The sequence below is a fragment of the Eutrigla gurnardus genome, assembly GCF_963514095.1.
Source record: "Eutrigla gurnardus genome assembly, chromosome: 6".
In the NCBI taxonomy this organism is placed as follows: Eukaryota; Metazoa; Chordata; class Actinopteri; order Perciformes; family Triglidae; genus Eutrigla; species Eutrigla gurnardus.
In genome coordinates this window covers 20,205,307-20,220,996 of record NC_139920.1, presented here as the reverse complement: position 1 = coordinate 20,220,996, position 15,690 = coordinate 20,205,307, and the positions used below count along the sequence as shown (strand labels likewise).

At 41.7% G+C, this 15,690-nt stretch overlaps 1 protein-coding gene and 1 long non-coding RNA gene across 2 annotated transcripts; one reads left to right on the top strand and one right to left on the bottom strand.

The window, feature by feature from the left end:
• Positions 1–2,126: 2,126 nt before the first annotated feature.
• Positions 2,127–14,964, top strand: tomm70a (translocase of outer mitochondrial membrane 70 homolog A). The gene is made up of 12 exons (XM_084010939.1): positions 2,127–2,485; positions 3,380–3,553; positions 6,700–6,826; positions 6,951–7,060; positions 7,179–7,327; positions 7,743–7,950; positions 9,244–9,378; positions 10,093–10,200; positions 12,192–12,308; positions 12,433–12,530; positions 13,116–13,238; positions 13,704–14,964. Exons 1-12 carry the CDS (start codon positions 2,243–2,245, stop codon positions 13,855–13,857), a joined length of 1,746 nt encoding a protein of 581 aa, XP_083867065.1. The 5' UTR covers positions 2,127–2,242; the 3' UTR covers positions 13,858–14,964.
• LOC311014366 lies at positions 14,272–15,247 on the bottom strand. Its single transcript, XR_014597257.1, has 2 exons — positions 14,447–15,247; positions 14,272–14,412 (listed from the first exon to the last, which is right to left on the bottom strand). It is a non-coding gene; the product is annotated as an uncharacterized lncRNA (long non-coding RNA).
• Between the last annotated feature and the right edge of the window lie 443 nt (positions 15,248–15,690).

The window sequence follows — 15,690 nt, the reverse complement described above, 5'->3', positions numbered from 1 at the left end:
ATTTCCTTAGAAATACATTTCCCCCAGAATTTTTTTTTATTTGTTTCTGTATTCCTTCACCCATATTTATTTTCACATTAACCTGCACATTTGTTTAATAACTGAGGCTTATATTTTTACATTCTTTATTATTTTTTATTTATTTAGTTATTTGGCAGGTTTAGTCCTCCATAATTTACAACTCCCGTCCACAGGAGAAAATACACACACAGAAATAATTAACCTAGGTGTGTGTACAGGTTATTTAGGCGTGACGACAACATTATTTCTCATTCAGCATTGATTTATTACGTCTATTAAAATCCTGTCTGTGACTATTGCCTACAATTGATTTAACTTGCTTTCTCTTACGTACGTGTTTGGGTCACAAATCTACTTAATAGTATTACAACATACGTGTTGTGTGCAGTCAGAGACTAAGAGATCAACCTGCAGGGATACAATGTCCTTGAGCATCTGAAGATAATCTGATTAAACAATCTCACTGCAGTGATTAGTCTCAGATGTGGGAGTCGACCAAACATCCAGCTGTTGAAACGGAGCAAGCCTGTTCTAACAATAGAAGGCTCATTTAATAGCTGGGAGAGATCAGACGTTGTTGTTGTTGCAACCTCTGCAGTTCAGATCTCTACGGCAACCACATCTGGGTCACCGGAGAGAGAGAGAGTGAGAGAGAGTGAGAGAGAGAGACCATTCATGGACACACAAGGTTATTGTGTCTATATGTGTTGCCGGGTGGCAGAATTGATCTTTTACTGCTGTGTCAGTGAAAAACAGATAACGTTGACATGTTGTCAGATACTCAACAACAACACATTAATTCAGTCACAGTCACAGTGTGTTTCTTTTTAGTTACTTTGTGTCTCTTTGTAGTTGTTTTGTGTCTCTTTGTAGTTACTTTTTGTGTCTTTGTCTATTTGTGTCTCTATGTAGTTGTTTTGTGTCTCTATGTAGTCACAGTGTGTCTCATTGTAGTTGTTTTGTGTCTCTTTGTAGTTGTTTTGTGTCTCTTTGTAGTCACAGTGTGTCTCTTTGTAGTTACTTTGTGTCTCTTTGAAGTTGTTTTGTGTCTCTTTGTAGTTACTTTTTGTGTCTCTTAGTTGTTTTGTATCTCTTTGAAGTTGTTTTGTATCTCTTTGTAGTTGTTTTGTATCTATTTGTAGTCGCTTCATGTAATGTGTCAGATTCTTCTCCAGAAATCCTTCAAATGATTTAAATAATGCAAATAATAAACATGGTGCATGTCATTACCAGTAAATATACACAGTGAAGCTACTCAACAACAAACACACTCATTAAATATAGTTTATAAATCAAAGAACATTTATTAAGTGCAAAAAATGCTGCTTTTTAATTAGATTAAATCCAAAAAGAGGATGAAATGCAGCATCATTTCCTTGAATAGAAGGAAACCGCGTGAGGGAATAGCTGTCCTGTAGAGGAAGACGAGGCTCTTCATCATCATTCTGGGCCCTCTGCTTCCCTCCAACCAGCTGTGAACAACGGCTAAATTTGAAGGACAGCCTCGGGGCTTTAATCGAGTTCGTCAGTCGGGCTCCTGACGAACCAGCATGAAGCAGTGAACTGGGACGGGGAGGACACTGGACTTGGCAAAGACAACAAACACGCACTCTCCCACTCATATAATGAGTCCACATCGATCAGGGTCCACTGTTGAGAGTCGAGGCTGGAAACCAGAGAAGAAAATTACTCTCACAACTGGAAACTATGAGAGGAAACTTTCCATGGATGACAGAAATAAGCATCTACACAAAAAGAGTTTGTTTGTTTACATATGATGGGTTATTTCTGAACTGATATAGAGAGTCAGCAACACTGCCACCTGGTGGCTGCACTCACCTGCATACCTGCAAATTCATAATGATAATTGATTAAATTCATTAATTTGTGTGTGTTTTTTTTAAATGTTTTTCTTCTTATTTATTTACGGTCTAATGTAAACTACATGGTGTTCTACATACTCCGGTACGCTAGGTGGTGGTACGTAAAAGAAGAAGAAGCAACGTATTTGGACTACAAATGTCGTACTACAACTACACACAGCCTCGTGGCTTGTCCACCAGTAGTATCCCATGATTCCTCAGTGCGTCTGTGACCTCAGAACCCAGGAAGGAAAAAAGACGACGACGACGACGACGCCGCCGAAGAAGAAGAAGCGGCGCTCTCATGCTGGTACTGCTGGCTGGCTAACTAACTGTCGCTCCGCTCGTACACACACATCATGGCTGCTTCCAAGCCAGTTGAGCCGCAGTCCGGTACTGGACTGCCCCGCTGGCAGCTGGCCCTGTTGGTCGGGACCCCGATAGTGCTGGGAGTCGGGGCGGTCTATCTCTGGAACCGCAGCCGGACGAAGGACAGCAGTAAGCGGAGCGGGGAGCGGAAGACGCCGGAAGGCAGCGCCAGCCCGGTGCAGGGCCAAGACGACGCCGTCGCTAAGGCCGGCAGCCGGGAGCAGGTGGACATGGTAAAGGCGCCGTTAGCCCCGCGGGGCCGGGGGGGCGGCTCCGTCCCCACCCCCGCCTCCAGCGTACCCGTACCCGCGGTGTTTCCCGCCTCGGTGCCCCCTCCCTAGTTAATGTGTCATTGCCGTTAAAAGTGTCGTCAAGGACACCCAACTGTCAGTGACGGCGAGGCCGATAGCAACCGGTTCACCGGCGGTGGAGGATTAGCCACAGTTAGCAGCTAGTTAGCGTACCCTAGCTTAGCTAACCCGAGCTAACTAGCTAGCTAGCTTGACCAATGTTTGACTTCTAACCCTCTAAAGTAAATGATGGTCGACTTAAATGTTTTTATTTATTTATCATTATTATTATTTTATTGATATGTGTGATTCAAACATGGCAACATCAACACATTTTTACAGGTTTCATCGATACAAAGGGAGTAAGTGGTAAATATTCACACACACATGTATATATATTAAGTAACAAAGTGTTAGAATTGCCTACAGTCGTAAAATGAAAGACTTAAAATTAAAATAATAATAGAATAGGAATAGAAATATAAAGATACATAGCAAAAGCAGTCTTAGCTCTCATTCAGATCAGTGGGACATTATTACATATACGCATTGTGCTTTGGCTCCTTTTTAGTATTTAAAAAAAATTCAAGTATTTGTCGACTTCAATGTCCTGCTGATGTTTATAGATGATACTTTTACACATTTTTTAATAACGAATGAATGCAGAGGAGTTGAAATGCAACATAAGTAAATACTAGTAGGTGTGATTATTGTTAACCCTAGTAAGTAACCTTACATTCAGCTTCAGCGTCCACCTTTTCGGTCAACATTCGTATAGTTGCATTTCTCTTTGTAAAATTGTGAATAAGGATCTCAATCACCACCTCTGTCATTTAGAGCCCGTTGGATCGAGCCCAAGCAGCAAAGAACAAAGGCAACAAGTACTTCAAGGCCGGCAAGTACGAGAACGCCATCCAGTGCTACACGGAGGCCATCGCTCTCTGCCCCACCGAGCAGAAGACCGACCTGTCCACCTTCTACCAGAACAGAGCGGCGGCCTATGAGCAGCAGGTCAGCACTCGGCTTCTTCTTATCTGACACATGAAATATATAAACGCCTGCTGTGCAACAACTTCCTCGGGTAGCTTCGTTATGAGGGAAAGTTTATTCCTCAACATAATGTCTGTCTCCTCGCTGCAATGACCGATTCATTCTTTTGCAGAAATGAATAATAGAATATCCTTTCACGTATGTTGCAGACACACTTAGTGTAGTTGGTTGTAGATGGAGAGCCACGCGGGTCAGTCTCTTCATCTGACTTCTAATATCTTAAAGTCAGAGGAGATGGCATTCCTATGCAGCAAACGGCGGTTTCTCCTCCTTGGTGGGCGTTTCTCAAATCTGTTGACCGTCGTGTTTGTCCATAAGGTTTTTCTTAGTTAGTTGTGTTTAGGGCTCCACAATAGGGCTAAACGATTTTGGGAAAAGATCTAATTGCGATTTTTCTGACAGATATTGCGATTTCGATTTGATTCACGATTTCCTTCAAATCAAGCTTCAGTGCAATATTCACAATGTACAGTAACATTAAAACATTGAATGCTATTACTCTAATGCAAGGATAAAAACTAAAGTTAAAAATTGCTTCCAAATCAATTTACAAGAACAAGAAACATGCATGTTCATTCTTTAAAGTCCTTGACCAATGGCAGTTATTACAAATTAACTAAAAGAGCCATCTTTGTCTTAAAATGTGCAAAAATCCTTAACTGTAATAATTTAATTGTAAATCAAATACAAAAACTGTTATTGAAATAAAATGACCCTTCTAAAAAAATATGTCAGACATTAAAATAGGTGGGTCATTCATTTATGGCTTACCACTTTTTCTTTACACTCCGCGTATAGCTGTGGGACGGCAACCTGTTAGAAGTCGGTGCGGGAGGGAATCGTATATCTGTCCAGCGTGCGGAGGAGGTTTTCAAATCCGTCTTTCCGGTGTCTTCCGCTGCTCTTATCGTACGGAGTTACACTGGCAAAAGATGCTGTAATTGTAGTCTGTTTGCTACAGTGGGCCTGATCATCATAGTCACCGGACTTTTTACCGGACTTTTCACCGGACTTTTCACCGGACTTTTTCGTCATGCACGCGTCATGCAAATGTCTGTGGTGATTTTTCAAGTGCCGGTGTTGTGCCGTAATCAGCGCCCCTGCCGTGAAATGCACCCTCTCGCGGGAGATTATATCACCGGTATATATTGGTTGTGTCCCCTGGATGTTGCAACTTTAGCGTGACAGGTTTTGCACAGTACCCGTTTCTGGTGCACGTCTGCAGCCTCAAACCCGAAATACTCCCAAATGACGGACGTGCGGTTTTTCTTGGCGATTAAATCCCCTAACTCCGCTTCTGGTCCAGTTGAAGTAATTTCTGACTAATTACAAATACGGAGCAGGTTAATACTGATTGGTTAGCTGACCTGTTCACGAGTAGTCTGATTGGTGAGCTTGGCAGGATGGTTGGGAGACAGCATGTGTAAAATAGTTGACAACAGATCCTGGGTGAGTCAGGAGCGCTGCAAAAACCGCAGCTTTGGCGATCACATGATCGCGTTGTCTGAAATCGCAATTTCGGTCAGAAAACGATAAATCGTTCAGCCCTACTCCACAATGTATAGTTTCAGCATCGACACTCTGATGCACGCATGTGCAGTAGTCACGCTATGAATGTTTAGCTGCAAAAGGAAAACTCCCATGATCCTCTTGTTCATGAGTCATCCAGTATGAGTGATCAATGATCTACAGTAGGGGTGTAACGGTACACAAAAATCTCGGTTCGGTACGTACCTCGGTTTTGAGGTCACGGTTCGGTTCATTTTCGGTACAGTAAGAAAACAAAGTGCAAAATATAAATGTGCTAGTTGTTTATTACTTTTGTGCTTTTAACAGTAGGAACATGCACTGGAGCTAGAATGCTGCTCAAAAATATAAATACAAGTATTTAAAATATTTATTTAAAAAATAAAAATAAATAAAAATAACAGACTGTTTCTTTAAAAAATATATTTTCTCCATCTGATGTGCAAAATTGAACAGTTGCAACACTAAATAGTTTCAAGTTGTTGCTCAGATTAAATAACATGAATAAGGCTCAGACTGTTTTTTTAAAAACAAATCTTTTCTCCATCTGATGTGCAAAATTGAACAGGGCAGGGAGAGGCTGTTTAAATGCGGTGGGGAGCTGTGTTTGCACTAACGTTACGCTCGTCTTTCTCCTCGTTGTAGCGATGTTCACGTGGGGGTGGTGCCGTTTCAAATACGTCAACAGGTTTGACGTGTTGCCAGAAACATACCCGACCTCACATGAACAATGTCGGCAAACCGCTTTGCCGAAGTGTTCCCAAACGGGAGACCTTAATGTCGCGGGAGGGTCCTCCAACTCTGGCGTGTTGCCAACGCTAGCGGCATTAGCCCTGACGTCTGCTACTACTGCTGTTTATTGTGTCGCGGTGTGCGCAACTGCGCATGTGCGGCTGCAGCATGCTCCACAAATGCGGTCCTCTACTTAATATGTCCGAATGGAAACTCGTTCGGTACGCCTCCGTTCCGAACCGATCACCCCGTACCGAAACGGTTCAATACAAATACATGTACCGTTACACCCCTAATCTACAGCCACAGTTTCATGGTGAACTCTAGATATTTTGACTCTGAATGGGAGGGGCAGATCGTTTCCCCCATAGACTGGCTACATCGGGTGGTCTTGGAGAGCAGCAGCCCTCGCCGCTTCCTTAGTACTGGCTTCACCCTCTCTCTCTCTCTCTCTCTCCCAGAGGGAGGAACAGGGCTCCAGAGTGGGAGGAGCCTGAACCCACCTGACCTGATCACGTTGACTATGTCCACTTCTTATAAACAGTCTGTGGTCTAATGGGGAACTTAAGCTGTTATCTGTGCTCTCTTCAAAGCCACCAGACTCCATTTACAAAAACGGACATTTTATTAGGTGTCTAAAATAGTTCATTGCTTTGCTACGGTGCTGGTCCTCCGGTCTGCAGATGACGGTCCCTGCAAGTCAACCTCATGAGGTCCCACGTGTCATGTTTTTTTCCTCTTGAGATATCTTAATCCACACCAAAGCCGCCTCCTCTGGTTGGTTGACTGATCCTCTTGTGTTTTTGATGTTTTGGAAGATAACCGGTCACAATGACTTGTGATTGCAGATGAAGTGGACAGAAGTGGTGCAGGACTGCTGTCAGGCCGTGGAGATGAATCCGCGCTACGTCAAGGCTCTGTTCAGAAGAGCCAAAGCTCTGGAGAAGCTAGACAACAAGAAGGAGTGTCTAGAAGGTGAAGTCTGTCTTTCACGATGTGTCCCATCTTCTACATCACGGGAAAACAAATGAATATATTGTCAAAAGAGAAGTTCTTTTCCAAGTTAAACTAAATATGTTGTTTCCCTTGTGTTGTCCAGACGTGACAGCGGTTTGCATCCTCGAGGCCTTCCAGAACCAACAGAGCATGCTGCTCGCAGACAAGGTGCTCAAACAGCTGGGAAAAGAGAAGGCCAAAGACAAATACAAGGTATTCGTGGCTCAACTCCCCTCACGTCTGGTACCAGCTTTTTGTCTTTATGTTGAGTTGAACGTGTTGAATCCTTATCTGACGAGTCCCAGTAAACTCATCCTCTTTCCTCCTGTAGAACCGTGAACCGATGATGCCTTCGCCTCAGTTCATCAAATCCTACTTCAGCTCGTTCACCGATGACATCATCTCACAGCCGCTGCAGAAGGGCGAGAAGAAGGACGAGGACAAGGACAACGAGGGCGAAGCCGCCGAGGTCACCGAGAGGTCAGGGGATATTTTCATTTTATTTATTATTTATCCAACGACGCAAAACCACAGCACAGAAAATACAAAGAGGAAGCCAAACATTACATTGTTGTGGATTTTTGTATTATTTTTTTTTACAAAACAATTCAGCATCGATGCAGTAAAGTCTATAATCGATACATTTTTTATTATTATATTATTATTTTTGGGCAATCGTTCCACATTTTATACAAGTAATGTAGCACATCAACTGTATCATACAAATAGGAATTGGTTTGAATGATTTGAAGAAAATATTGTCATATTTAAATCAATCCAAAGTAGAGATCGGTTAATAATCGAATCATCGCAATCGAATCGTGAGGTGACTGACTATTCCTACCACTACCATTTAGTAACCATGGCAACCCCCCGTTTCTTTCACCTCCTGCAGCTCCGGCTACCTGAAGGCGAAGCAGTTCATGGAGGAGGAGAACTACGACAAAATCATCAGCGAATGCACCAAGGAGGTGGAGTCCGGGGGCCGCTACACCGCCGAGGCCCTGCTGCTGAGGGCCACGTTCTACCTGCTGATCGGAAACGCCACCGCCGCTCAGCCAGACCTGGACCGGGTCATCAACATGCAGGAGGCCAACGTGAAGGTTCGTGGGACCAGGATGCACTTTAAATAACTACAAACGTCCCGTAGATTTTATTAAGATTCATATACAATCTTATTGATCCAAAATTAATACAGAAGAATGAGGAAAAACTAGAGTAATAAATAGTCTTTAGTTTAGTAGTATTTTCAGATATTATTTTTTAGCAATTTATTATTTTCTGTTTACATGAATGTCCTTTTTTTAAAAATTATTTCCCGTCTTTTAATTGTTGTAGTAATTGTTTCTGTATTTCTTCACCCATATGTAACTAAGGGGTGTTAACAGCCATTCCTGTGCATGATATATATAATATATATTTATTTATTTCAAATATATTTATTTTCAAATGTTTTAATAAGTGAGGCTTTAATTTCTATACTCCCGTCCACAGGACAAAAATACACTTTATTGCCAAAAGTATTCACTCACCCATCCAAATAGTTGAGTTCCAATCACTTCCATGGCCACAGGTGTATAAAGCAAGCACCTCGGCATGCAGACTGTTTAAACATTTGTGAAAGAATGGGTCGCTCTCAGGAGCTCAGTGAATTCCAGCGTGGTACTCTGATACGATGCCACCTGTGCAATAAGTCCAGTTATGAAATGTCCTCGCTCCTAAATATTCCAGTCAACTGTCAGTGAGATTATAACAAAGTGGAAGTGATTGGGAACAACAGTTACTCAGCCAGGAAGTGACAGGCCACGTAAAATGACAGAGCGGGGTCAGCGAATGCTGAGGCACACAGAGGTCACCAACTTTCTGCAGAGTCAATCACTACAGACCTCCAAACTTCATGTGGCCTTCAGATTAGCTCAAGAACAGCGTAGAGAGCTTCATGGAATGGGTTTCCATGGCGATCAGCTGCATCCAAGCCATACATCAGCAAGTGCAATGCAAAGCATCGGATGCAGTGGTGTAAAGCACAAACAGTTTGGGGACGACCCCTTCCTGTTCCAACATGACTGTGCACAAAGCAAGGTCCATAAAGCCATGGATGAGAGAGTTTGGTGTGGATGAACTTGACTGGCCTGCACAGAGTCCTGGACCAACATCATATTAAACCCTTTGGATTAAGAATCGGAAATCACTTAAATTCATATGCGAGTCAAAGCAGGTGAGCGAATACTTTTGGCAATATAGCGTACATTCACAGAAAACACAGCAGGTGTGTGTACAGGTTATTTAAGCGTGACAACAATATTGTTTCTCTTTCAGCATTGATTTAATACGCCTACGAGTTTACGTTCCGACTATTATGAGCAACTTTCTCACCCTCTTTCTGATTCCTGCAGCTACGAGCCAACGCGCTGATCAAGCGAGGCAGCATGTACATGCAGCAGCAACAGCCCATGCTCTCCACGCAGGACTTCAACATGGCGGCCGAGATTGACACACGCAACCCCGACGTCTACCACCACCGTGGCCAGGTAGGTGGGCGCTGCTTCCTGTAGCACCGGTCTACCTGAACGGGACTGATGCTGCAGTTAAAGTTTCTCTTCATAGAAGTGTGGATGTTTGAGGTACTTAGTCTCCATTTGAGGGACTGAAAACAGCATTTTCTGATATTTTTCCATGAAAAATGACTTTTGATGAACAGATGAACAAAATAGTTAGTGATTATATTTCTGTGGATCTGTTAATTAGTTTTCCTTTCATTTGTAATCCTTCTGTAAAAATCTGTCTCCAAGCGTCATGTTGGTTGTTTATAGGACACAAAACATCTCATTTAATGTGATGAACAAGTTTAATAATAAGTAGACTGAATGCTTAGGATTGTATTGGATACAAATATGTAGTTTACCACAGCTTGAAGGGGCTGGAAAAGCATGAAAATGTACCTTGAAATGCTTGAAAAGTGCTTGAATGTGACTTTGGAAAAGGTGCAGGAACCCTGAAATATAAGTGAAACCTGTTGGTAACTCTTACTTTGCTTAGTCCACTAGATGGGGAGTTTTTTTTTTTCTTTTTTTTTCTTTTTTTTTCTGGTGCATCATGGGTAAAGTCAGCTGGTGACAGGAAGTTATTCAAACTTCGAAAAACTTAGATAAAACTGATGGTATTGTGATTCCCACCTTTACTATTGTAAGTTATAAGTCTTGGTCTGTGCCACAGAGCGCTCTCTAAAGTCTGTTTCCCCTCAGCTGAAGATCCTGCTGGACCAGGTGGACGAGGCCGTAGGGGACTTCGACGAGTGCATCCTGCTCAGACCCGACTCGGCTCTCGCCCAGGCCCAGAAATGCTTCGCTCTCGTGAGTTGAATCGGCTGCAGATCGTTAGAAAAATGCGAGCTTGGCGTTTAAAGCTGCACTGTATTTAGTTTCAGCATCGACATTGTGATGAAAACTAAAAGTCACATGACAGGAAGTGTGATGTTGTCAAACACGTCACGCTATGACTATTTAGTTGCTTGTTACAATGGAAAACTCCCATGATTGTCTTGTTCATGACTCATCCATAATGAGTGATTAATGATCTACAGCCACAGTTTCTTGATGAATTATAGGTATTTGTACTCTGAGTGGGAGGAGCCTCTCCCCAGCAGGTCACTCCCCCCTAGACCCACTATATCTGGTGGTCTTAGCGAGACCCGGGTTGAAGGGGTCTCATGCCCTCACCACTTCACCCTCTCTCTTTCCCTTAACCTCTCGTTACGTCAGCGACCCTCATGCGGGCCATTTTGCACTAGTTTTCGCTTCATTCCGTTTAATCGCATATTATTTGAAATGCGTCTGCGTCATATTACACATCATTTGAAAGCTACGAGTCTCGCAAATCAAACAAAGTAAGCCGTTTTAGGCTCACGAAAAACACATCAAAAGCAAACACAGCATGTGTGCAAGGAGTGCACAGAAACAAGACCAGCGTTCCCTACCTTTCGAGCTGTCTGGATGTCCAAAATCAACATGTAGCATGCTAATCCTTATATCCAGAGAACGGTAAGAGTCCAACGAACAAAAGTAGCCACTTCGTTTAGTCCCACAAGCACGCTAACTCCGGTAGTCATCCATAACACGCCATGTGTTGACGTTGTGAGTTTCTGAACAAAATATTGTTTATCGCTAGTTATCGCTCTTCGATGACGCGCGAACAACAAAGCTTCGATTTCCGAGTACGGCAGCTTCTTGGCGACAAAACAAGCCCCCTTCCACGATTCTGCGATCCGAATTGGCTGAACAATCTGTCCATCAAGAGAGCCAGTGCTTCACTGCCTCTTGGCTGACCAACCACGAGAATCCCCAGGCAGAGAGCCAATAGGCAGAGGAGTACATTTTTGACTGACAGGTCTTATATATATATATATATATATATTATGATTCCAGCGGTATGTTACATGGGGGGAGGGGGCTTGAGGGTGAGAGTGCAGCAGCTCAGAAAGGTCAGACTGTGACCTGCAGATATGATAGTTATGCAGCGTCTCATTACAGAAGGCTGTTATGTAAAAAAACATTAAAAAAATGTTGGTTTTATTAGTAGTAGTTGTAGAACTGGTGAAATAAACAAAAACAAAGTAGAATTATATACCTAAAAATACCCATAATCTCATCTGGAACACTTGTTCCAGATGCAGCTCCGTCTGACATTGCCCTACAACATTGCACTTGCAAAGTTCATTTTTGGGTGTCTTTTTATCTACTTTCTACCAGTTGTTGGTCAGGCTTGTGGCTGTGGCCTCATTAAACTTTTAGGCCTATATATAACAGCCACAGCTAACTTGTTTCATTCAAAAAGAAAAATAATTTAGGCGAGGCAAAAAAATTGCAATTTCCACTATGTTTGAGCTGCAGTAACTCATTGTCAGTAACACTTAGAGTAAATCTGACACTTGCAGAAGAAAATTCAAAGGGTTATCTTTCAGGAATGCTCAGCTTTGTGCCTGTAGTCATAGGGGTTCAAAAACAGTAACCATTTTACTTTGGGTATGTCGTTTTCAGCCTTTTCTTCAAAAATAGGACGGCCAAGTAACAGAACGGAGCTCCAGAGTGGGAGGAGCCTGAACCCATCTAGAAACACGGAGTCTCATTAACCTGCTTTGTCGGTATTTCATATCCATGGCAACCTCCGGTTCAGAAAAGTGAAGCCAAAGCTGAAGTGCCTTGAACTGTCATTCTCTCAGCTGGCCATCAGGGGGCAACGTCTCACTGATTGACATTTCTACTAGAGAACTAAATAGTTTAGAGATCTGGACTCTTAATTCATCTTCAAGACGAGCGGCTGAGCTTCTTCTTCTTGTGTTCTTCAGTACAGACAAGCATACACGGGGAACAACCCGTCACAGGTACAGACCGCCATGGACGGCTTTGAGGACGTCATCAGGAGGTTCCCCAAGTGTGCCGAGGGCTACGCTCTCTACGCTCAGGTGCAGAATCAGAAACTTGCTTTCATCATTCAGTGCTTTGGATCGTTTTATAAAGTGTTGGCTGCATAATTCAAATAGGAAGTCGATGTATTGAAAAGACCATTTGTGTGGTGTTTTTTTTCAGGCTTTGACTGATCAGCAGCAGTTTGGAAAAGCAGACGAGATGTATGACAAGTGTATTGAACTGGAACCGGACAACGCTACCACATATGTCCACAAGGGGTAACACGTTTTCTTTTTTTTCTGTTTGTCCAGCTGTAACGGATCGCTAAACTCGCAGCTCAGATCGTATTATTGAGAGACGAATCAGATCAGCAGGAAAAAGAGAGCAAATAGAAGTTTTAGGTGTTGAGCTCTGTGTTGGCATACTTTAATCTGTGTTAGCGTACTTGGCTCTTTGTAAGTGAAATTAGCTCTGTGTTAGCGTACTTAGGTCTGTGTTAGCGGTACATCTCGCGGCTGTAACAAAATTGAGATGCATTGTGGAACATGTAGTTTATGGACACTGTACTTCTGTAAAGCGGCACGATCTTGTATTATAAGCTAATTATGTTCTTCGTGAGCTCTTGCGGGTCACATGAGGTGCCGAGACACAAGGGTCAAAGGTCGGTTCTATCGAAAGCAAAATGACTAAACATTAACTCGCTCTACTCCTGTTGATTCGTTACAGATTTATTGTTCTCAATGCAAGTGCTTATTTTTTACTGACGGCCATCGACCTTGAACTGTGTAATTGATCTGCAGCGGAGATCCACGCCGCTTATCGTGAAGATGACGTGTGATTCAGACGTTGTCATTTGTGTCCAGTTTGTTACAGCTTCAATGGAAACAGGACCTGGACTTGGGTCTGGAGCTCATCAGCAAGGCCATCGAAATAGACAACAAATGTGACTTTGCCTATGAAACTATGGGAACCATCGAGGTCCAGAGGTGAGACCAACACAAAAATAAGAATAACTGTAACACTTGTTCTTCTACCCACCAAACCCAGTTCTCAACTCTAACACTTTACAGTTTCTTTAATTATTTATCAGTTGATTTTCCAGATATTTATCATCAGTCTCTTTTCTAAATCCACATTAACTCTTCACATCCGCATCAGTCAGATCCTCCACACAGCTCTGATTTAAAAATAAAAAATGGAACTTTTAAAGCTGGTTGATGATAGTTTGCTGAAAATCACTCTAAAGTTAAAAGGGCAATTTTTTAAATGGACTCTGGTGCAGCGCTCACTCCACATGGAACGCACTGGGGGGGCTTCATGACAACACTTTCTGTAAACTTCACGCTAATCAATGAGGATCAGTTTTAACCAGATATTCTCTGGTCGCTCGGATAAACCCAACCGAACTAATTGTTGAGTGTCGAAATAACCGGAGCTTTTTCTTGTTCCAGGGGAAATCTGGACAGGGCGATAGAAATGTTCAACAAGGCCATCAACCTGGCAAAGTCTGAGATGGAGATGGCCCACCTTTACTCATTATGTGACGCGGCGTACGCCCAGACGGAAGTGGCAAGGAAGTACGGCCTGAAACCTCCGACGCTGTAAAGTCTCTGCCAATCCATCACCAATCTTCATCATGGAACCGACCCCGTTTAAATGCAACGTAACTTTTGATTTGTAAAAAATAAAATAAATTAGTACTGGATTATAAAAGAAAACAGAGGAGCCCTAAATAAAAATATATTATTATTAATATATATATATACATATATACTATAAAAGGGTTTAGCATGACCCTTAGTCTTCAAATCTTTTATTGCTCAGACTGAAGTGTCATCTAGAGAGTAAATCATACATGAGTAACCATGTATTCTTGTCTAAATGAATCGTGACTCTGTGACATGTGAGTGAACTGACTTTGTTGAACCAATTAATGACTTTAAGGCTTTTGTGAGACTTTTAAATCTACAGAAAAATACTGTGAGAGATTTACAGAATTCTAATGGGCTGTTCACTTAATTTATGTTTTTTTTTTTTCAGCTCCTTTCATATGTAACACACTATCTGCTCTGAATGCCAGATTAAAAGTATAGTCCAATGTGTGATGTCTATTTGTAATGCTGGAATGGATCCATGGATACGTGGCTACAGAGAGATTAGCTTAGTGTGTGTGTATATACATACATATACATACATACATGTGTGTATATATGTATGTGTGTGTATATGTATGTATGTGTGTATATATACACACACACACATACTTTGTGCAGCATGTTAACTTTATAAATACATGTAAATGCAATGCTCATGCTGTCTTGAACACTAGGGGAAAAAACTTTTGGGGGGAAACTCGATTAGAAAAAAAACTAAACCAACTTAAATGTCTTTTTAGTTGTTTTTTATTCTTTTTTTATGTGTTTTTTTTTGCCTCTAGCGTCAGACGATGTCACAAGGGATTGGATATTCAGTGGTGTTTCCTAGCTCACTTTAATTGAGAAACATGATTTCTTTTTTTATTTGATTGTAAAATGTTTATTTTTAATGCTACATTACATTTGACACAATAACAGACTGGTTTTTATTTCTTCTGGCCTTATTTTGTTTCTAACCCTCGGTGGCCCCCGACCAGCTCTTGAGTTCGGGGTCCGATCTGGTTCTTGAGAAGCTTCTGTACATTGGGGGGAGAAAAATAATAAAAATGAGCCACCACTGCTGAATGTTTTGTATGTTTTGGAACATTTTGGGAATTTAAATTGAAGCACTATTGTTCTGTGATGTTCATTAATCTAGAAGCAGCTCTGACTGCATTTAGTGATGCAGAGGAAACGCAAGTTTCACCTTTTGAGGAGTTGATGTAACCGTCTGCAGATAATCTGTGGGAATCCACAAAATACTGTTTAGACATATTTCATCAGTGATATGTGTGGTGACCAAAGTGAAAGAGAAAATGAATAATAAAGTTATAATTCCTGAAATAAATTCCACCGCAGCAACTTTCTTCTCACATCCTGCAACCCTTTTTTTTTTAAACTTTTATTAAGACCCCCCTCAATATAATGAGATAATTTACCTGCTAGTTGTTTTGCACTGAATTTATACACTCTATATATCTTGTATTCATATTTATGTTATAGTTGTACAGGGTGTTTTTGTTGACCCACTGCTGCTGTGTCAAATTAATTTCCCAGTCTGGGATTAATAAAGTAATTCTATTATTATTCTATTATTTTTATTTGATCGTATCCTGCTTTTCAATTGTATTTCTTTTTTTTTTTTTTTTTTTTTTTAGCATAAATGTAACGATTATTGTCTTTTATGTGGTTAACTACTACTTTATGTATATATATATATTTTTAATATTATTACTTTCATATGGTCGACGATTAGTTGCGGCCACAAGACAACCGGTTGCTCGTCAGTCTGTGACAGCGGGTT

What these genes read in the sequence shown, in the direction of transcription:
- tomm70a (XM_084010939.1), top strand. Translation starts at nt 2,243, where the DNA reads ATGGCTGCTTCCAAGCCAGTTGAGCCGCAGTCCGGTACTGGACTGCCC. An exon ending in AGGCCAAAGACAAATACAAG is followed by an intron (nt 7,061 to 7,178) that starts GTATTCGTGGCT and finishes TTCCTCCTGTAG; the next exon opens with AACCGTGAACCGATGATGCC. An exon ending in TCTACCACCACCGTGGCCAG is followed by an intron (nt 9,379 to 10,092) that starts GTAGGTGGGCGC and finishes GTTTCCCCTCAG; the next exon opens with CTGAAGATCCTGCTGGACCA.